Source organism: Crinia signifera, chromosome 4 (genome assembly GCF_055691185.1).
Source record: "Crinia signifera chromosome 4, ASM5569118v1, whole genome shotgun sequence".
Lineage (NCBI taxonomy): Eukaryota > Metazoa > Chordata > Amphibia > Anura > Myobatrachidae > Crinia > Crinia signifera.
Window position 1 is genome coordinate 265,787,670 of NC_139220.1, and position 23,281 is coordinate 265,810,950.

At 42.3% G+C, this 23,281-nt stretch overlaps 1 protein-coding gene across 2 annotated transcripts in view; it reads right to left on the bottom strand.

Moving 5' to 3' along the window:
• The window catches only part of UNC5D (unc-5 netrin receptor D), a 525,831-nt gene that overhangs the window by 80,701 nt on the left and 421,849 nt on the right, over positions 1 to 23,281 (bottom strand). For both annotated transcript variants that reach the window (XM_083184486.1, XM_083184487.1), the window contains one exon: positions 16,918 to 17,295. In XM_083184486.1, the coding sequence (XP_083040612.1) occupies positions 16,918 to 17,295 (378 nt within the window). The remainder of the gene's footprint in view (positions 1 to 16,917; positions 17,296 to 23,281) is intronic.

Here is a 23,281-nt window from a genome sequence, read left to right on the forward strand (position 1 = left end):
TGCCTTTTTAGGAAGGTGCCACATGAAATATGTTGTTTTTACTGTACCAATCACTAAGACAAAGTAGAGTCAGTTGCAACATTAACATAGGGATTTGGAGCCCATATTTCAGTCAGAAGGGCAGATAAGCAGATTGTGTAGCCCAGTCACACATACATATCTTTTCTCTATTCTGGGATTCCAGACTTAATTTCCCCACTAAGGAAGAGTGCAATCCAGTTCTACAGCCAGAAGTGTGGTCATGGGGACTAATTCTGGCCTGATCGTGGGGATGCTAATTTTTGGAGACCTGCAATCAGGTTTACACCAGCATGCCAGAGTGACATCCCGCCCTGTGCAAGCCAGCAAATTGGTTAAGCAGGGCTTGTGAAAATATTGCAGACCTGAAATTAGCTGCAAATAAATTAGCTGTTTGAAGCCGGAGCTGAGGCCACCCACCTTCTTTGACACTTCCATAAAGCGGCCTGCGTTATCACTTTCAAAATGCCGGCTTCCTGCCAACCACCTTGCGTGCAGCCAGCGATAAAAAAGTAAAAAAGTAGGAGGATTTTATTGGAGGGTGGCCTCATGCATGCATACTATGGGCCATACGCATGCGCAGTCTATTGATACTCGCCCTGCCTGTGTGGGATCAAGTTTGGATTAGGCCCTTGGTCACTTTACATAAACCTCTCTCAGCAAAATAAATTGAAGTTTAACAAAGTTGTTTCGCATTACCGCATTGTCTTAGTACTCAAAATATGCTAAATAGGCTACTGTGTTATTAGACTCCTCCCACATGCTTGTGTCACTCACTGCTGCACCTGGAGATTGCTGTGGCCATGGAAGTAGACAGACCCTTATCTCAGCACACCTCCTAAATGTGTGCAACATGCCACTGTTCTGTAAAACAGTCCCTATTGCTACACCTCATACTGTAACCTTGAGCACTGCATGCATCATTGCAGCCATATAGCTGCACGTTTACTCTTGACACATGGCTAGGACCCCATAGATTTTCCACAGATACCAACAATGTAAAACTATTTTGCAGCAAACAATATTCTTCTTTGTATTTATCAGCGTCACCATGCATGTACATTACTCATCCAGGACCTGATTCTGAGAGTCATGCAGGATCATATGCAACAGTATTGTACATGTACCTGTGTTTTGCAGACCACAAATATACTGAAACAAACATTGCGGCTTTGCTACTATCTGTACTGTTCAGTTCCAGATGCATCTCATCTGCCTGTCTTCATCTATTCAACAGACAAATGGGCATTACTGGGAGTCAGTAGAACTAATGCATGTAAGAGAGCCCTCGTGTGTGTGTGTGTGTGTGTGTGTGTGTGTGTGTGTGTGTGTGTGTGTGTGGGGGTGTTAGGTGATATACACAAAAGTCTGGGTCTTGTGTAGGTCAAAGGATGCCTTTTTTTTATACCTAGAACAGGTTATGCAATGCAGTCACAGAGATCTCAAAATGTGGACAAACAATGGCATTAGAATTTAATTGGTTGTATAAACCCCAGCCCCCCCCCCCCCCCCACCCCACCCCTCTTCACTAACTCCAGATATCCCATTATGAAATGGCCAACAACCCCACGAAAAAAGCCGGAGTAGCTATACTTATAGCCCAAAACTGCACGTTTCATCATATATGGGGGCATGTCCAGCACTCCCTAAATAGCTGGACAGCCCCCGCTTTCCTCTCTGCCCTGTTAGATTCCATGCGCATTTAATAAGTGATCACCTGCTGCTCTGCTGATTCACAACCTCTCCCAACCGTAGCGCCCCCCACACCAGCCTGCAGCACACTGCAACCCGCATGGCGAACAGCATCCATTTAGTGGGACTGTCCAGCTAAAATTGGGACAGTTTTGAGGTATGGATTAAAGAGGAATTTGAGTGGAAACAGGGAAATACTGTACATGGGGTGGAAATACTGGGTAAATAAATATGCTTACTTTAATTTCATGTAAAAAAAAGTATTTAAACAAGTGATGTTGCCATATTACTTAGCACACGTAGTCTGTGTGGGGACTTGATGTGCACACAGCCATTATGAAGGCACATTTTGAAATTCCCATTTAATGTATTCGAAATACACTGAATGGAAAAGATAAACTGTGAGGACAAGTAAAGAGAAGCTATAACAACTTTAGGATTTTATTATTATTATTATTATTATTATTCCTTCCTTGTACGTAATATATTTGTGCTTTCTAAATAAAGGATAACATTAATAGGTCCACTGATTATGTTGACACACACAGACACACACGCACACAAATCTTCACAGTAGCATAGAATATACAGACAGTGAGATTTACTTTTTCCTAACCCATATAATTCAGGAATATATTACAAACATCTCTCCTGTCATCTCTCTGTCTTCTTCTCCCTGACCTGTTAGCAGTATATCCCTTCTGTCTTGGTCATCCCAGCAGGAGCTGTCATGCGCTGACCAGTGAGCAGAATAAATCTCCCCACTCTCGCCATTTCTCTGTTCCCACACACTAGTTCAGTTGCTTGGCAGCTGATGGTTTCCAACCACTGGTCTTAAACGAGTGCTGTCATTTTCAGTAAACGTTGTACATGTACTCGTGTTTCCCCCTCCTCCCCACCCACTCTGCATCTAACAGGCCTAAAATGACACTCTCTCGGCGCCCCAGGGGGACTAAATTGTCTAACGATTGTTTTGTATAAATGTCTGCTCTCCCTGTTCTTATACTTTGAGCTGCTGTCGTTCGCATCCCAATAAAACGAGTTCTCTCTGCAGCTTTAAGCCCCTCACATTGTTTGTTATCTTCGTTTTTCTTTTTTTTTTGACACCTGCACAAAAACAAGTCTGCGATCTGTCTCTCTGTGGGGTTCTCATTGTGACTGAAAAAGCAAACTCAGAACACAATGTGATGCACAGTTGACAAAATACAATGTGTTTTTATTTTAAATGTTCATATTCTTTTTTAGAATGATGATTTGGGCCAAATCCACTAAATTATGTTTGAATGACCATATTCGGGTCCCCACCAAAGGCAAAGGTGGTGTTTTGCGTTGGGCAAAGGATTCTGGGAGTAGGCCTTATTTGAAAAAGTGTATGTTATGCTATTGTTTAACAGAGCGAATTAAAATGCTGCATTTAAAATGTCACCTTTCAACACATTCTGAATTATAATTAGAGATGTGCTGAGTTTAGTTTAACTTTGGTATGTTCACATCTCAAAATGGCATCTTATTTGCTGTCTGGCTCATATGTTTACTATAGCCAATACGATAAATCCTCTCTCATTATAATTATGTAGTAACCTTCTCCTAAATGGAGGTGGTTTACACAACCATGTGCGGATCAATTTGCAATTATTGAACAAAGTTTATACACTGTGTATTTTCTTTTCATGGCATAAAAGTCTTTCTTTAAGTAAATTATAACATTCTATAAATTCTAGTTTATTTTGTGGGCATGACATTGGAAAGAATGGTACAATTTCCCCTCAAAAAACTATTTTCACAGCTAGCACAAGCCTAAACATATACATTATTTGGGTTCAATCCAATAAAGGCCTGATTGCTGCTGTGCTAAATTGCAGTGGTCTGCGATTCAGATAGTCGCAGTCCAGTCAGAGTGAAAATCCCCCCCCCCATGCAAGTCTGCGATTGACTTGCAAATAGATCACTGACCTGTAAATCCATTAGCAACTCACTCACCATGTAATGATTATCACCAGTCTGTGCAAGTTAGCGTAATGGGACTTACAGGAGGCAATTTCTAAGTGATCTCACTAGATCACTCCATGTGTAGGGGCCATAGCAATAGAGATGCGCGGCTCCGCGCAGCCCTATTGCCAAGCGATTAATATCCAGTATGTTGGATATTAATCGGGCAGGGCCAGTGTTCTCACAGGAGAACACTGGCACTGACAGATGGTTCAGAATACAGGACTGACAGATCACTGTGTGCTGAGCGATCTTGCTGAGTGTTCTGAGCAATCTAGTATTGCTCAGAATGCTCAGCACATCTCTACTTCAAGTGATTGCTGATTTTTGCTGCTACTTGACCTCGAGCATGCATGCTAAGATCATAGTCATGCCATAATTATTTGTCTTGTGAATTTGTACAAGAGCGAACAGCTCTGAGTATCTCCCTACATACGAATTTGCAAGTTGCTTCATGAAACTTGCAGATTTTGCACGAATGTGCACACCCAAAAAAATCTGCATTCATGATAACAATGTCTTTACAGGGTAATCCGAGAGGGGCTTTGCAAAGTGTGAAGTGAGAGAAGTGCTTGAAAAAGTGGGATGACCTTCCTAGAACACCGAAAAATGATTACAGATGCCTGTTATACTGCCTACATACGGGGATATGTGTTGATGAGCGATGCTAGATCAACAAGATGTGTCCAGAGAAGGACAGAGGAGGAACCAATTAGGTTTTTGGGGCACACTTACTAAATCATAGAGGTTGATAAAATATGTCTACAATTAAAACATAACTTTTATTACACTTATTATAAAATGTAAGCGTCAAAACTATTGTTAGTGTACATATGAGTACACTTGTTACAATAACACAAATGAATCACTGGTGTTCGGCGAAAATAATTGTTCCACGGTAACCACCCCCAAACAATTTGTGGGTTAATCCCTGTTCCCACCAATTGGAGAACAAAACAATCCTGACGTCAATATTATATTTAATATGAGTATTACAAATTGGGAAATGGAGATCTCAAAGAGAGTAAAGTGGGAAACAGTTCCTCATGGGGTACCAGGTGCTTCCGACTCTTACAGCTTACATACGGCACCGTATTCCCTACAGGTCTCCCAGCAGGTACTGATCCGGCCGGTCACTGCTTAGCTGCTTAGATCGGACGGGATCAGGCGGCACAGTGATGTGTGGTCGTATAGTCTGATGGATGAGAGGGCACCGGAATGGCATGCGGGACCAAAGGCCGCTTCTGCTTTCCAAAGGATTAGCTCAGACACCAACCTGTTGTTATTCGGGTATTGCAGGGAGGGTCTGGTCATCCAATGGATGAGAGAGCAGTAAAGGAAGATTTGAAGAGACTAATGTGGTTGTTATAACATACAGACCCTTCTGCTATCCACCATAATATTATATTGGATGGGGGTTGAGAGTGATGGTCTGTACGCGCTCCCCACTAGAAAAAATCTGGTTGGTCCAGCTAAAGTGGGAAGGAAAGGGTGGGAAAATGGGTAAATGTACCCCCTATACCTGGAGGTCTCACTGGTGTCAGTATTGTTTATAACTGATCACATGTGTGGACATGGGGGTTAGAATATACTGTGTAACAAAAAAGAATACATTTGTGCAACTGATAATTCTTCAGTCACACGGACAGTTAAACTTTAATCAGGTATGGTATGTGGTCCTTTAGAGTAAGAGCGTATAAGTCTAATTAGTTATATATGCAATTGCTTAACTGGTTAGACTTGGTACACAATCAATCATTGCTCATAGTCTAATAAACTGTATCAGAGCCACACAAGACAGTTTGCAACATTTATAAACTTAATGTCAGCGATACCAAATCATAGACAACTGTGATTGCCAATTTTGCAGGGCAGAGCAGTTTGCACCTGATGTAGCTTTAACTTAACTTTGAAGAGATACTCTTCTAGGCAGCAGTGAGATGATTATAAACATGCGAGGTATTAAATCCAATATAATGACATACAACATGTACCAAACGGCTGGGTTGTGCAAATAACCGGCAATGCAGATCTCCGTTGGTCTGGCTGGTTCAATACAAAATTGCTTAATTGATAAGTGCTGCTACACTTTAAACTCAAAGTGATATTTGTCTACACAATGATAGTTTAGCACAACAAATGAATAATATCATATGCAAATCAGACAATATACCCTAGCCGATTGTACGCAGGGTCCCAGTGAGGGTGTGGATAATCTGTGGTACAAATACCGATGCTAGATCACTCAGAACACTTCAGCAAGATTGCTCAGCACACAGCAATGTGTCAGCACTATGAGCTGAGCGACCTATCAGGGCCAGTGTTCTCCGGTGAGAACACTGGCCCTGACACTGGCAATTGTAAATCTATCCAGCATGCTGGATATTAATCGCCGGGCGATATTGATAATCGCAATCACCTTCCAATTTGACTGACAAGAAATCGGCGTTTGAGAGGTGGTAACCTGACGTTTTCTGGGAGTGTCCAAAAATGCAGATGTGAGCAGGTGTTTTAAGGGAGGGTGTGTGACATCCGTTCCAGCCTCACTCAGACTGTCTGTATAGCAGAGTTGTGGAATTGTCAGACTTACTCACATTTACACAGACAAATCACAAGGAAAATCATTTGATAGTGAGTGATATTTTTGCAACTAACTCGTAAATTCACATGAGATGTTTTTTTTTTTTATTTACAGTATGTCTAGGGTGGCAGCTAAATACCCCCAACTTTACAGATAAGCAATCAGGTCTGAATGAGGCCTGAATCAGGCCCACATGTGCCTGGTGGTTTTCCTGCATCCACCTCTGACTCACCACCTTCGTCTGGTGGTTTTCCTGCGTCCACCTCTGACTCACCACCTTTGCCTGGTGGTTTTCCTGCGTCCACCACCTTCGCCTGGTGGTTTTCCTGCTTTCACCTCTGACTCACCACCTTCGCCTGGTGGTTTTCCTGCGTCCACCTCTGACTCACCACCTTCGCCTGGTGGCTTTCATGCATCCACCTCTGACTAACCACCTTCGTCTGGTGGTTTTCATGCATCCACCTCTGACTAACCACCTTCGTCTGGTGGTTTTCCTGCATCCACATCTGACTCACCACCTTCATCTGCCTTAATTTAAGCCATTGGTTCCATGAATTTAACAGTAGACAGTACTGCAACAGTGGAGGTTTATTCAGGATACAGAACTGATAATTGAATACAGCCCTAGCAGTCAGACCTTAAATCAGTGCAGCAAAGGAACATTTACTGATCTAAAAACATTTTGCTTGCTGGCATCCTGCACTAATACTGCCACATAGCTAATTTGTTAAAGAGTTATTACAATGTTGGCTTACAAATAATTCTAATTGAACTGAACCAGTGTTTGGATTTTTAATGAGATTCATTAGTGCTCATTGCTGGTATATTATAGGGAGTGTGGCATTGTCTATAGTCCACTGTGATTACGTGCCAGCTATTACAATGGGAGAGTACAAATTGCAGAGCAAGTCACATCATCTAGTTAACGGTAATTATACAGAATGTATTTATTGAGCCTCGTGTACTTGTTGGCTATCTTTTGCATCTACTGTATTATAGGCATTTCCCCAGGTCCCAAATGTTCCAAAAATATAACAGTGGTCTTTGGTGCAAGGATTGTCAATCATTGTGCTGGTAGTGGTTCAGTACGTGGACCTGGCACAATATGTGTGTATCCATTTATATATTGTAACACAAGAAATTATGTATCATTGTGCACAGGTTGTTTTGGCAAGTGTCAGTTGAGCAACTTGCAGTGTACACGTTATACTTATTCTCATTTGTATTACAGCTTTCCTTGATTCCTACACTAGGAGAGATGTTTGAATTTTAGAATAGGTGTCCATACTAACCCCATCTGCTGTTACAGTATGAGTCAGTGTAGATACCAGATTCAAAATGATTGTCCCATCCACCGATCTCCATAGGCTTTTGTTTAGAGATGGTTGGATCTCTTTCACAAAATCAGGAATCAATAAAAACTGAGAATTCTCCACCTCCATGCAGTGGTGTAGCTTGGTTCCACGGTGCCCGGAGCAAGGGCATGTTTCCCGCCCCCCATCGTCATGGCACCGCATCCCTGCCTCCGGCGTCCCAAACCGGCGCATGCGCAGTGAGAGCGCTCGCCAGGTTTTAACTGTCCCCACAGACTTGCACAGGGTTAACACTACGCTGAAACATAGAATAAAGCTGCTCAATAAATAACGCGATAAAAAATGAGGGTGAAAATCCCCCCTCTACTAGTAAAAGGCACATAAGGGGTTAAGGATTAGACCTGCCTGTGTTCCTCTGGGTACCCTTGGAGATAGGGCCACACTGGCCAACTCACGTGTCCTGGGCTGGTGTATGGGGTGGTCTGGTTCCAGACCTTCCTATTCTGTGCCACCGGATGCTGGGGGCCAGCACTGGTCGCTGCCTGATGTGGGGTGCTGCTGTGGGGGGTCAGTTGCTGTGGCCAGGTAGGTGCTGGCTCCCTGCCGCTCTGGCTGTTGCCCAGGTGACACTGGGTACTGCGGCCAGGTGCCTGGTACATAGGCTAGGTGTGAGGCCTGGGCTCCACCAGGACTTGCGGCCACCAGGACTAGCGGAACAAGGAGGCCACATTGGTCGTGAAGAGGAGAAGTGCCTGGTCCCTGGAGAGGAAGAGGAAGCCCGGGCCCCGGGGTCGGGGGTCAGTGCGACGAGGAGAGTGAAGCTGCATGGCAAGGGGCAGGAGGAGGAAGTGCAGCCAGCAGTGTGGCCAGCAGCGCGTGGGAGCAGAGCAGAGAGAGGACGGAGCGGAGATTGACAGCTTCAGTCCCAGGCAGCCGACAGCAGCGTCCGATACCCGGCAGCCGCATCACCGCACCAGTCCCCGGCACCCGACAGCAGTACCCGATACCCGGCAGCCAGGTGCCGTGGACTGGTGCGGTGATGCGGCTGCCGGGTATCGGGCGCTGCTGTCGGGTGCCGGGGACTGGTGCGGTGATGCGGCTGCCGGGTATCGGGCGCTGCAGTCGGCTGCCTGGGACTGGAGCTGTCAATCTCCGCTCCGTCCTCTCTCTGCTCTGCTCCCACGTGCTGCTGGCCACGCTGCTGCTCTTCCTCCTCCTGCCCTTCGCCACGCAGCTTCACTGTCCTCCTCCACGACGCGCTGACCCCCGACCCCGGGCTTCCTCTTCCTCTCCAGGGACCAGGCACATCTCTCCACGGCTAATGTGGGCTCCTTGTTCCGCCCCCCTACACAGACACAATGGGGATCCACAGCACAGAGGGGAGCTGGCGAGCAGGGCAGGGGAGCCGGCGGCAGAGCTCCGGCGCCAGGTGACATGTCGGCGCCCGGAGCTGGTGCTCCGCCGGCTCCACCCTAGCTATGCCTCTGCCTCCATGTAATTAAGATGATCTTCCTAGCACATCCACTATACTCTTTACTAGGAGTGCCTTCACTCAACCCCCCCCCACACACACACACACACACACACACACATACCCTATATCAGCGGTTCTCAAACTGTGGGTCATGACCCCAAAGTGGGTCCCGACCTTCTCAGCATGGGGTCGCTACTCCATGTTGCTGGTCATCAGGCTCATGACTTTTCTAATCTCAGTCATTGATTCAAAGATTCTGAAATATCTGTTGAGTTGTCTGTCCTCCCATCATTTTGTACCTCCACAATGTTGCCACGTATGTGCTGTCTGATGACTACACATGTGATGTGATGACCTTCTGCATTCACTTGATGGGGTCCCGTAATTATTTTTATTGTCTAATGGGGTCCCAGAGCAAAATAGTTTGAGGACCCCTGCCCTACATAAATAGTTGTATGTATGTACAGTATGTATGTATGTATGTATGTATGTATGTATGTATGTATGTATGTTATGTTTAGGATAAAGACAGTGTGATGTGTCTATGGTCCTGGGGGGGGGGAGTCAGCCATAACTGAATGGATATTATTGGTTATATGGTATAGTTAGAATAATTTGCAGTGCGAAATGATCTATCTATAATTAACACTGAATAGATTGCTTCCTGTAACCATACCTCCCAGCCTTTCTATTGCTGCAAGCGGGTGTTTCTGAAAAGGGGTGGAGCATTAGGTAGAGGGGCATGGCCTTGTGCTGATGGCGCATAGCTGAGTGAAACAACTCCCATTTTTGTCACTTTGGGGGTGTGCTCAGTTCTCTGCGAGCAGAGGATTACATACATCCATGTATTCAAACCCACAAAGGAGGAGAGATGCCCCCTTGGCAGCAGCAGCCCAGCAGCAGATGACTCCATTGTCTCCCAAAGTTATGCCTCTGTAGGACTGTTCTATGGCATATGTGTAAAACTATATGGTTTAAATGTACTTTTCCCTGCAATGTGACTTCTTTGCTTCACAAAGAACTTTAAGTTACTGTAGTTATAGCATTCATCCAAACCATTCTGATTACAGCGGGAGAGTCCTGCTAAGTGGACACTGTCCGACCCTCAATGTCCCGCGAGCGGAGGAGGGTTTTTAGGGGAGATGGTGAGCACCGCTGCTCTGCTCTACACAGCATCTATTCAGTGTGGGGAGAGGAGCCAGGGGCTTCCCAACTGCTCATGGAGAACTAGGTACACCCCCAAAGTGACAGAAATGGGGGTTGTGCCGCTCAGCCATACTCCATCGGCACAAGGCCATGCCCCTCTACCTAAGGCTCCACCCCTTTTCAGGAACACCTGCTCGCAGCAATGGAAAGGCTGGGAGGTATGGTTACAGTAAGCCATCTATTCAGTGTGATAGATAGATAGATAGATAGATAGATAGATAGATAGATAGATAGATAGATAGATAGATAGATAGATAATTCTCCACTGCAAGGTATTCTAACTTTTCCAAGTCACCAATTATATCTATTCTGTTATTAAAAATAATGTGATAATTCACTCCACAGTGTATTAAAATGCATTAGAACTAGTTATGAAAAAATATATAAAGAAGAATACTGCTACAAATGCTAAAGTATAACATAATATTAACATCTGATAACACCAGAGAATGACATGCGTGCTGCATCCACATGGTAAGTTAAAAACTGTCCAGAAGGAAGGCAACAGCGTATCAGAGCAGCACCAACCTGTGGTTGCTATGGAGGACTTTTTCCAACAGAAACCTCATCTCCCAAGAGAAAGCAATAGGAAGTGACTAATTAGCAGGCATGCTGGCATTGAACCACTTTTGACAGGTAGTTTATATATATATATGGAGCAGAATGCAAGATTTTAAGAGACAAGTTTGAAAGGTCGGTGATGTGCTTGTGAATTAAACAAGGGAAGGGGCTGAACCACCATCACCTGTCTTTTGGTCTTTGTGTGGCTGCCATGAAGTGTCACTGAAATGTTGATTGTACTTCAGGCTTTCACTGAGCACTGACAGAACAAGGGCCACTGTGTCTATCACCAGTTCTCCGGATAGGTGCATACTGTATGCTTATCTGTATTCACATACTGTAATACTGATATGTGAGTGACTGATATACTGCGGATGTCATATGCATACTTACACCACCAGCGCATAGACAGTGTTCAATCATTAGAAGCATTTTGTACCTTTTAATTTGTTTATTAGTAAGAGGATTAGATTGGTGATAGTGTGTGTGTGTGTGTGTGTGTGTGTGTGTGTGTGTGTGTGTGTGTGTGTGTGTGTGTGTGTGTAGGGTGGGGAAGGTGTGGTATTAAATGGAGTATAATGGAAAGCATTATGGGGTGTATACAGTTTAAAACCCTGCATCTTGTAGACATCAATGAGGTTGGTGATTTAGCAGCTACTGTAGATCTAAGGTGCTAATTCTTTAATAGCCAGAACTACGCTAGTTTTTCCTTTTTAACTACACAATAGTCATGACTGCCGCAAACCGCATAGTGCAGGAAGTAACCACTTACCAGTTAGCACATCCTCCTAAACCCACCCGCAGACACCCATTGGCTAGTTTAACAGGTGTCTGGGGGCGGGCTTAAAAGAAGTGTGCTGAGTACCAGGTGCTGCATGGCAACTGATACACACAGCACTGAGAGGACACATATATTACATACATCAGAACACTATGTGGTCGGTGCTGCAGTCTGGGAGCTGCTGCCGCCGCTGCTATATCATGCAAAAGTCTACCTAATTATCAAAGCCCCTCCTGGTGATGAGTGTCTACAGTAGGCGGTAGCCTTCATAATGGGCCTCTGATTGTTATAAATAAATGTACTGTATGGCACCTCAAACTGATTGTAGCTACATAAACTAAATCCAATACAATCAAACAGACTGTACAGGAGGGGAAAATCCAATAGTAGTTCTCTATGTAATTGAGAGACATATTGTAGCAGTGGTATTCAAGGCCACCGGATGATCGTATTACATTTGTTTTTTATTTATTTTTACGTTATTTTATTTTTTATGTCTATAGTACGTGTGAGTCCTGTTGAGGAGAATTTAAAACCAAAGAGAAAACTTTGATTTTGAACTGTGTTCTAGAACATTAGGGCACCTGAGACCTACAGAAAGGATCATAGCTTTTGAATGTTCCTGGGGAAGGGAAGGAGTGCACTGGAGACAAGGGTAGAGTTGGTTGAGGACAAAGACGGTAAAAAGACCTTCAAGTGAGAGATGGTAAATCGGGAAGAAATACCGTATATACTCGAGTATAAGTCGACCCAAATATCAGCCGAGGCACCTAATTTTACAACAAAAAACTGGGAAAACTTATTGACTCAAGTGGGACCCTCACTCGATTATAAGCCGAGGGGGGGCTTTTTCAACATAAAAAATGTTCTGAAAAAGTAGGCTTATACTCGAGTATATATGGTAATGATGGAGGACAGAGGTTATTAGTAGTAAAGGTACTGAGAAAGGCTAATGAGCTTTTATGAAATGTTCTCCTTCGAAAATATTGGGAAGTTATGGACAGCACATTCTCGGTTTGGCATTGGCTAATAATAATAATAATAATAATAATAATAATAATAATAATAATTTTATTTATATAGCGCTCTTTCTCCAAGGCACTTTACAGATAGAATGAATGGAATACACTATATAAAGAATGAAGTACAGAAAAGCATTTCATAAACAGTACTTAAGGGAATGAAGGAAATGCGTGAGTAAACAGGAAAGTCTTGAGTCTGTTTTTTTGAAGATGCAGATTGCTGGGTTAGGTAAAGATCTCTGATTGGACTGACAAGTTTTACCACTGCCACAAGAGCTAAAGAAGGTCACTGATGCAGATTGGTTTTGCTCCACTGTCTGCCACCTATGTCGTGATAACGTCACTGAAGATAGAGCCATGATAAGGCATGCCAGGCTGCTGTCAATGCTGCAAGGTGCCACTGCAGGTACCCTGGGGCAGCAACAATGTTGCCACCACAGCTTTATACTTAGGAATCAGCACTCCTGATTATGACCCTAGTTTCTAACCAGCGTGTACTGGGAGCTGATCATCACTAAGCTGCCCTGGTAACTATTGTTTGATAAACAGTATAGGAAAAAAAAAATCCTATAACGGCAATGAGCAGAGTTAACAAAAAAATAATTATTATTTTGTTAGTGGTATAATAAATAAACCACTAATTGAGGCCGCCTTCTTCAGACTTTCAATATTCATGCTCACAAAACATTGTACTCTGCACTTATACACTTTAGCGCCATTTTCCTCTTGTGTTACCTGCACTCAAATTCAAAGAAAATAAAAAGGAAAAAAGTTTGTATTGAATAAGTCAAATTTTTATTTTATTTTTCAGTATTTTAGTTAAAATTCATTATTTACGTGAAGTATTATTAAACCCAGCTAACCGACATAAAACATGACTGAAAAACTGGCAATGTATATTCATTATATGGGTGCTGTAGGATTAATAGATCGTCATACTGACCTTTCTGTCATACAGAGGTAAAATTCAGTAATATTTTCCCAGGCGTACATATAAATGGGATAGGGTTTGGCGCTGGACAGGAGTTATAGGAAGATGTATGGATAGCAAATGTACAGTGATATATCATATGAAGTCACAGGGCTATCGGGTCACAAGATTTCCTTGCAAAATGGAATATTCTGCTGCTGCAATATGGTGTATATATGCAATATGGTAACGCCTGCAATGTTGTTGTGTCAGTGCAATATTTTCTATAAAGTAATTTATGCCAGGAATGAAATGAAAAGTCCAAATGCTTTTACATTCTATTTGCTAATGTAATGTACTTGAACATATTCAATGCGTAAGTGCACTTTGTAGACCCTTTTTTTTAAAACGTCATCAATAAAAACAATGGAACCTACTGTAGTTAGAAAACGTTATAATATACTATACAATAGATACAGCCTGGGAGTTGTGGCAATACATGTTTACAAACATGGGCCGGGATGTTATGAGAGACGATGTTCGTCCAATTTTGTGTACGCAAAAAATGGACATTCTACAGAGTCGGACAATGCAATAACGTTCAAGTTTCAGTGCGAACGGCTGGTAAAAAAGTGCAAAGCAATTTGACTAAATTTTGACTGCAAGCACTGACTTAGTTAGCAAGAGATAATTAATCTCTTGGGGCATACACACAAAGAGATCTATGCTTACTTTCTAAGTATTCTAGTCAGATTGCTTAGAAAATAGCGCAAAATCCATCCGTGTGTATGCCCCTTTACAAGTACAACATTAGAGCACATTTGTAATACTGTAAATAAGCATGACCATTTCAAACACTGTTATGCTGTTTGGCTGTGAAACATTGTAACAGAACATTTTTTTTTTTTTTTTATGAAGATACAGATGCAATAGTATGCAGAATACAGGCAAGCTGTACTGTATATCATTTTAATCAGCAAAAGATGATTGTACATCTAGTTAGCCTCCCAATATACATAAGATGTAATTATCAGGAAAAAAACCTGAAAAAAATACATGTACAGTACATGAGCTATTTTGACAAACCGAAGCATCATTTGAATTTTTAAAGCTGATTTAAAAATGGCCAATTCAAAATCCCCAAACAAACCATCTGTAATTATATCAGACTTTACAGAGCTATTTATACAGTTGGAGACTTGCTAGCTCCAATTTTCCTGGCTTGCAACTGTTAAACTATATACTGTACATTGCATTCGAGTCTGTCAAAATTCATTGGATGCTTCCTAGTCTAAATACCGTTAGATCAGATTTGCAAATGGAGAGAGGAAAAGTCCGGAAGAGTTCCGGAAAACAGTCATTCCGACTTAGAGCGACTTTTTTTGGAGGCGCTAAAGTCGTCTCTAAGTACATCCTAGCCATATAACGTTGACACATAAAGGTCATGTTGACTGCAGGAATATAATAAATTTTTATTGGTGATGGAAGCAAATGGGTGGATTGGACTATACGTGTGTAAATGCAGGTTAGTGCCATGACGTGCATCGTGCACTACCCACATGCATAAACCAAAGCTTTTGGTGCAGTGAATGAACAGTTACAGGTTATTGGATGGTTGCAGTGATCTCTCATTTCTCTTTTTTGTTTTTACACATTCCACATTTTGTAGTGGCTATTGGACCTTAATGGGACAACCTTTGTGTTTTGAGTAAACAGGTGCACATTATTTCTATGTTCTGCAATGGTTTATTCCTGATAGTTGTCTGCTCACAAGTAAAGCCAGATTACAAGTGTCTCTCAATATACATGTTCATGTCTTCATTTCTATACATTTGTGTCTATTTCCAGAATCAAACCCTGTAACATTGCTGGTAAATTATTCACCGTTGTGGCTGATAAACTAGATGCTGCACCTAACAAACCTTAACTTATTTATGTAACGTGTCACTGTTCACACCAGATCTGTCAACTTGCTCAGCAGACTACTTGTATTATTTAAGTCACAATAACCTACATATTATGACAAAGTGCCTATATCGTTGGGAACTCCTGGTGACTACAGTTTTACAATGATGTTTCATTAGATGCCATGTGTAGCGATTTCTTGCCATTGCACGTAGGTGAGAATGTATTCCCAAAGTGATTGACATTCAGCCGGTGTTTATGGGTAGGTTCGGGGGCTACTCAGAAGCTTGATGATTGACCGATGTACGTCAGAAGCTTACATCTTCATGCACAGGCGGTGTATCTGAGATGCCGCCATTAGGCATCTCAATGCAAATTCGTGCAGGTGCAACTTTTGCATTTTTCATACAACCGCTGCTTTCGGGATCACATCGGTGACAGTTTTTGTGACCAGCTCTAAATCAGGCCCTTTACTATAATGGGATGCAGTGAAGATCCTGGCGAACAGGATGCTGGCAGTCAGAATACCAACGCAGGCATCAAGACCGTCATCAGAATCCCAACATCAACGATGATACCAAAGCTAGATTCCTAACTCTTGGCATCCCAATCATTACAATGGGTCTAATTCTGGTTCACTCTTAGAGGCAAATTCCTTCTCAAGTGGCCAAAACCATGTGCACTGCAGGTGGGGCAGATGTAATTTGTGCAGAGAGAATTAGATTTGGGTGGGATTTTTCTTCAAAGTGAGATCTATATTGCACTGTAGAAATAAAGCAGTCAGTATTTACCCTGCACAGAAACAAAATAACTCTCTGCACATTTTACATCTGCCCCACCTACAGTGCACATGGTTTTGAACCAGAATAAGGCCTAATGTGAGGCAGATTAAGGTTAGACCGTGGGGTGGTGGTGGTGTGTGTGTGTGTGTGTGTGGGGGGGGGGGTGTTAAGGTTTAAGTTTTAGGCACTAGCAGGGGACTTAAAGTTAGGCTGTTCAGGGGTGGGAAAGGTTAGGCTGCTGGGAGGGAGGACTAAGGTTAGACACTTAGAAAGAGGGGGGTTATTAGGCTGCAGGGCAGGAGGGTTAGGTTTAGGCAGCAGGGTAGGTAGGTTAGTATAAGACACTAGCAGGGATTGTTAGAGTTAGGCTACAGGGGGGGGTAGGGCTAGGCTGGGTTAGGGGAGGGCAGGGGGAGGTAAGTATACTTACCGGACCCCTGCCGGCATTCCCTGCACCTGAACCCTGGTGTTAGCAGTGTGACCGCTGGTCATCCATATGTATTCCGTTATAAAAACAATAGGTGTAAAAGATCGGCCACTGTATGTACTATATACTTTGTACTTACAACATGCCCATCTTTTCACTTGCTAAGCAAAATGCAAGACTATATTGAGTCTATTCCATTTGGTTTACTAGCAAAATTCTGCATATTTGTATAAGCATGATAAATAAAGAAACACACCTGTATTAGGCATCACCAATCGTCCCCCTTGATGGCCGAATAGCCCACATACTCTCATTTCTGGCTTGGATGAAATAGATGACAGGTTCTGAATGTAGGGCGTTTTATTCCGGCTATGTAAGGTACCAAAGCACCTGTTATTCCCATGTGGAAATGTCCCTGAAAGCATCTTCCCATGGAACTCCGGCCTCTCAGTCACACCCAGCGAGACCATAAAAGAACTCTGCACTTTGACCTTAATGTCTGTTAGAGGGTTAAATATTGAAGACTCAGTCATTAGCTCTTTGTCCATTGGGTCCTGGAAACAAATCGGACCACTGTAGGTTCTGCTCACTGTTAAATCAGGTTGAAGAGATGAGTTCAATAAAAGGGAATTACCTGAAAGACAAAAAGAAAATCTCTAATTTCTCTAACATTAAACAATACAAAGGAAAAAGGTGGGGTTTCCAAGCATAGAGTAGAACCTTATTAAATTTGTAAATCTAGAAACAACAAGAGCTTATGAAGCGTATAGGGCCTTATTCTAGTTCACTCTTTCTGACAAAATCCTTCTTAGATGGACAAAACCATGTGCACTGCAGGGGGCAGATGTAAAATGTGCAGAGAGAATTAGATTTGGGTGAGTTATTTTGTTTCTGTGCAGGGTAAATACTGGCTGCTTTATTTTGACACTGCAATATAGATCTCACTTTGAAGTAAAACCCCACCCAAATCTAATTCTCTCTGCACAAGTAACATCTGCCCCACCTGCAGTGCACATGGTGCTGTCCATCTAAGAAGGATTTTGTCAGAAAGAGTGAAGTAGAATAAGACCCATAGTTCTTAAATTTGTAAATCCCCCAGCATAAGGAATTTCTGTGTATCACATACTATTAAATCCTATGTGACAGAAACCACCTAAGTGTTATGGGAATTACAGACTGTTCACTCATGTGTTTCCAAGTTAATGTCATTTTACTGTGCACTTATACAGAAGCCATGTTTTCTCTATCATGGTGCGTCTGTCTATATTTTATATAAACTTCAGAATGGCAAAGTTATGCGTAGATCAAATCAGTCAGAAGGTTCTAAGGCAGTGGTCCTCGATCGTCAGGACCCCCCCCCCCCCCCAAAAAAAAAAGTTCACATTTTACAGGTCACCCTGCAGGTGCACAGGTGCATTTATTATTCACTGACACATGTTAAAAGATCCACAGTTGGGGCTAATTACTTCACTTGTGATTCTGTGTGGAGACCTGGAAAACATGAACTGATGGGATGTTGCTATAGGAAACCAACCAGAATCTGCTTCTTAGTTATATAGCACCTGCTAGAAGATAATAGAATCTGATTGGTTGTCCAAAGCAACATCCTATCTGAAGTAGAACTCCCATCTCAGTAATAAACCTTAAATGTTGACAGTGAGAATATCAACATTTACTTTTGGTCAACAACCAATATGTTGATATTCAAACTTAACATGGATAAAATGTTCCCATGTTCAGAATGTCAACATTTAACGTGTCAACACCGTATGGTTTTTGCTCAATTTTAGAGTTATGGTTTGGTTCAGTGTTAGGCTAAAACAAGAAAAAAAATATGATGTTGACGTTCCAGAATCAACACATTAAATGTCAACATAATGAATATATCGACAGTTTAATCATGACAACATTATTGATGTCGACCTAATATGCACGTTAATGTTGAATTTTCATACCACGCCCACGTGCTCCATTGTCACAGAAACGACTGGTTAATGTTGTGTAAGTTCTTGGGCAGAATGTCTCTGGCTTTAACTGTGTATTGTGCTATTCTTTATTGTTTTTATAGTTCTATAAGGAGCCCTTCACCTTTCCACTGTAGAGATGAGTGACTTTGCACAGCTTATTTTGCATAAGAACAGGCTGTTTTGCAGAGTTGGGAGTTGCGGAGTGGGTCGAGACCTGCAGTTCTATATAACTATAAAGAACAAAGACACCAAGGTCCCCTCTATGTTTTATACATTAAACCAATAAAGGTTACGTTTTAAAAAATAAAATTATTCCTACTGGTGTGTATCCATCGTGCAAATCCTTTTCTTCTTTCTTAAACCTGTTTTGCAGAGTTGCAATGTCCTGGATTGAGGTTTCAATTTTAGCTACTTCTGATTTAGAATTTCCAAATTCCTCAATTTGCATAATTTGCAGTCAGTAAATTACACAATGACACCAATAGTGTCACTACATTTTACTCTGTGTAGTGGCTGAAGTGTTTTGTGCAAACACTTACAGCCAAATTCCTCTGGAGAAATACCATCTGCACACAGTAGTGCTACCTACATTTTAAGTATGTTAGATTTCTGTTAGCATCTGTTGGTTCTGTTAATAGTCTGTTCTAGTAGCGCACACAGGTGTGTGTGTGTGTGTGTGTGTGTGGGGGGGGGGGGGGGGGTTTGTTGAGTACGCAGAAACCCCCCAGACAGCAGTGAGAAACAAGCAGGATATTACTAAGCTCCTGTGATTCGCGTTTCAATGGGGAGGGGGCAGATCCAATCTGACAAGATTCTATTAGGATTGTGTTCTTTAGGTCCCATCCCTTCTGGCTGACCAGTGAATTGCCTCATTTTGCCGTGAGGGGGCAGGGTTAAGTTATATATTTTTGGGGGGAAAATCCAAAGAAAAATCCTGAATTTGCCCCTGCATTCCACTTATTTACTATACTTTCAGCTGTTCCACGTTCTAATACATATCTGTGCCTCTAGTACAGGTCATTTAAATATATATATATATATATATAATATATATATATATATATATATATATATATATATATATAAATATATATATATATATATCTGTAAACTTCCATGATATTGCATCGTTGTTTTCTCTACTCTGAGATTTGCATACTGTGGTCCTTTAACCTTTTCAGGTAAGTCTTGTTGCAAATATTGGACAGCAATTTACAAGGCCTTCTTGAAACATTCCTAGTTTAGTTATATAATTCTGGATTCATGGCCAGGCCCCCAGAGCTGAATGCAGTATTATACAGTAGGTGCTGTCTCACCAATGCAGAGGCGCCGACACTGGCTACCAACCCATCTTGCTAAGTGACCTGAGCCATGGCCGCGAGGGCCATTAACTGAACTAGATTTCCCATTGTGCTCAATCAGATCAACTCAAGCTTTAATCTATTAGATTGTATTTTCTGTCCAGGCGCGGTATACTGTAATATTTCTCTCATGCCGTTGCAAAGTTATCTAAGGCATCTAACAAATGGGTGTTGTCAAGCACATCTGATGTGCACGTGAGCTGTATTCACATTAGCAAGAAGCCACGTTGATCCCTATTGTTAATGGATGCAAATATAAAATGCTGATTGTACTTGATTATCTCTGCTTGGAACTTACTTTTTCACCCCAAAAATGAAACTTGTGAAATAAATACAGGACTCAAATGGGCCAAAGTGTCAGAAGCCTCAACAATGTTTAAAGTGTTCTAGATTCACTATGTAAAATAGTCACAGGACTCTTCTCCTGGGAACGCTCAAGTTGCCGGTTCTAAAATAAAAAAAAAATGCCTGTATTTTCATTTCTAGCCTTCGCCTCAAGGCTTCTTGAAGCATAATATTTTATTTATTCTTACCCAATGCTAAAGAACACTATGTAACAAGACTCTTCACTTAATGAGCGAGAACTGTTCCTTAACCTTAAGTGGTGTTTTTCACCCTATGCATAATTCTCTTGCATAGCAAGCCAGAAAACAGCTGGTATGGGAAGAAAAGTAGGGCCGTTACCTTTTCTTGAATATCTGGGGTTGAATTTAGGATAGCAACATTACACCTAGAAACTGACTAGTAAAGTGCATTTGAATTAGCAGTGTTCAAAGTAAACATCATAAAATATTTCATATGCTACACTAAATGGATGATCTTCCTAGCTGCACTTTATTACATATTGTGAGTCACACAAATACATATACAATCTATTTCTTTACAATCGTTTACTCAATATCCAACATCTTCAAGCTGGTAGTTTTGTGACAGTGTTGTACTCTTTTGTTTTAAAAAGTTATTATAGTTTTGACATATACCAGAAGCGGTCTTGTATTCCCAACATAACTTCAAAAGTGGTGTTTTTTTATGGCTCTTATACTGTAGATGTTGAATGCTGTGGATAAAAATAGTAGAGATGTGCAGGTTCTGATTTACTCTGATTTAAAATCAGAATCTTATTGGCTATCAGCTGTCATTTGGGATAGCCAATAAGATCTTGTTTTGAAATCAGAGTAAATTAGAACCTGCACATCTCTAATAAATAGTAACATAGTAGTTACGGCCGAATAAAGACGTGCGTCTATCGAGTTCAACCTTCGTTAGAGTGTACGATCTATTTGCTACATCCCCTTATATACGTTGTGTATTCTGATGTAATTATAGACAGATTATGTACCCCTGGATGTTTTTACCCAATAGGTGTTTGTCCAAACTTATTTTGAATGTATTTATTGTGTCTGCCGACACCACCTCCCCAGGAAGGTTTAACTGCCCTGACGGTAAAACAGTTTTTTCTACTAAGGGTACAAAATCTTCTGTTAAAACTCATGCCCACGTGTCCTAAATTCCAACCTCAAATCCAAAAGGGTGCCTGACAGTTCCTTATATTGGCACCTGATATATTTGTACATGTTAAGCATGTCTCTCCATAAACGTCTCTTTTCTAGTGTAAATAATCTCAATTTGTTCAATATTTCTTCATAGATTAAATTCTCCATTCCCTTTATTATCTTTGTTGTTTTTCTTTGGATTTTTTCCAGTTCTATGATGTCCTTTTTGTAGTGCGGGGGCCCAGAATTGTACTCCGTATTCTAGATGTGGTCTAACCAATGCTTTGTATAAAGGCATACTTACATTTAAGTCTCTAGTCTCCAAACCCCTTCTAATACAGGCTAGTATCCTGTTGGCCTTATTTGTTGCTACATGACACTGAGCACTACATCCCAATTTGTTGTCAATTTGGACTCCTAGATCCTTTTCCAGGCCTGATATACCCAATGTCACCTGCTCAGTTTATAACTAGCACACTGGTTATGTCTCCCAAGATGCATAAACTTGCATTTATGGTTAATGGTTACCATTACTGCCTTGCATCACTGAGGTCATGAGTTCGATCCCTTAATCTGGCCCTAACTGTATGCAGATAGTATATTCTCCCTGTGCTTGCTTGGATAACGGTAGGTTAATTGACTAACAAAACAATAAAAACCAGCAGCGGCTCTTACCTCTGTGGAGAAGGGGACTGCCACGTTGCGGGCCCCCTCTCCGCTGCCACCGCTGCTGTGCTCCCTGCAGCTGCCGCCACCACAAGTGAATCCCGGTCCCTGCACAGGGCCAGTGCATGCTCAGTAGATTCTTACAGGGTGCCGGACGGGGGTCCCGACAGGAATTTATCCGACGTCGGGATCCCGACTGTCAAAACACCGACAGCCGGGTTCCCGACGGCCACCTGCTATTTTCCCTCATGGGGGTCCACGACCCCCATAGAGGGAGAATAGAATAGGTGGCGAGTGTAGCGAGCCACCGTGCTCGCAAGGGGCTTAGGTGTGCTCACCATGCTGTCTGAGTCCGGACAGTCGGGATCCCGACATCGGGCTAATGACTGTCGAGATCCCGACTGTCGGACCCCTGTAACACATCCCTTCTTACATACTGTGCATGCGCTGGCCCCAGCCTGTATGGGCTTCTTTTGCAGCAGCCCCGGAGGCATATTAAGCACATGCGCAGTATTGTCCATTTTTGGGGCTGCTGCGCATAGAGCGGCATCCCGGAGGGAGAGAATATCTCCCAATGAGACTGCCTTGAGTGACTGGCAGGTTGGACAGATAGGAGGTCTCTGTTAGTCACAGTGAAGCCAGGACTTAACCTGGGGGGGGGGGGGCACTTCAGTCCTGCAGCCCATAGGTAAAAACCGCCACTGAAAAAAAAAACATTAACCCAAGTGTGTGCGCTTGCACATGTACTGTTCATGTGTTTAGGTCAGACTAGGTGAGCCACGTGCTTCTTATCTTCTGTCAAATTGTATGTTTCTATTTATCAAACCTTCTAAAAAAGGCCAAGTGGAGGGATGGCACACAGTCCCTAATGAAACTTGAGTTATCATTTATTAAGTACATTCTATATAATGATAGATAAAAGGTGAGTGGACAATTTTTTTCCCCAACTTCGACAACATTTAATGTATCTTCCTTTTGTGATTTACGTTTTAACCTTCTTCACCATTGTTAATACCGTGACCGGCCAACTTTAACTCAAGGATTCGAAGACTTTAATGCTGCTTTAAAATAAAAATCCTTACAGCCTGTACCCTTGAGGCTATGTCAAGGTTGTCGGTGGGGGTTGGGGGGGT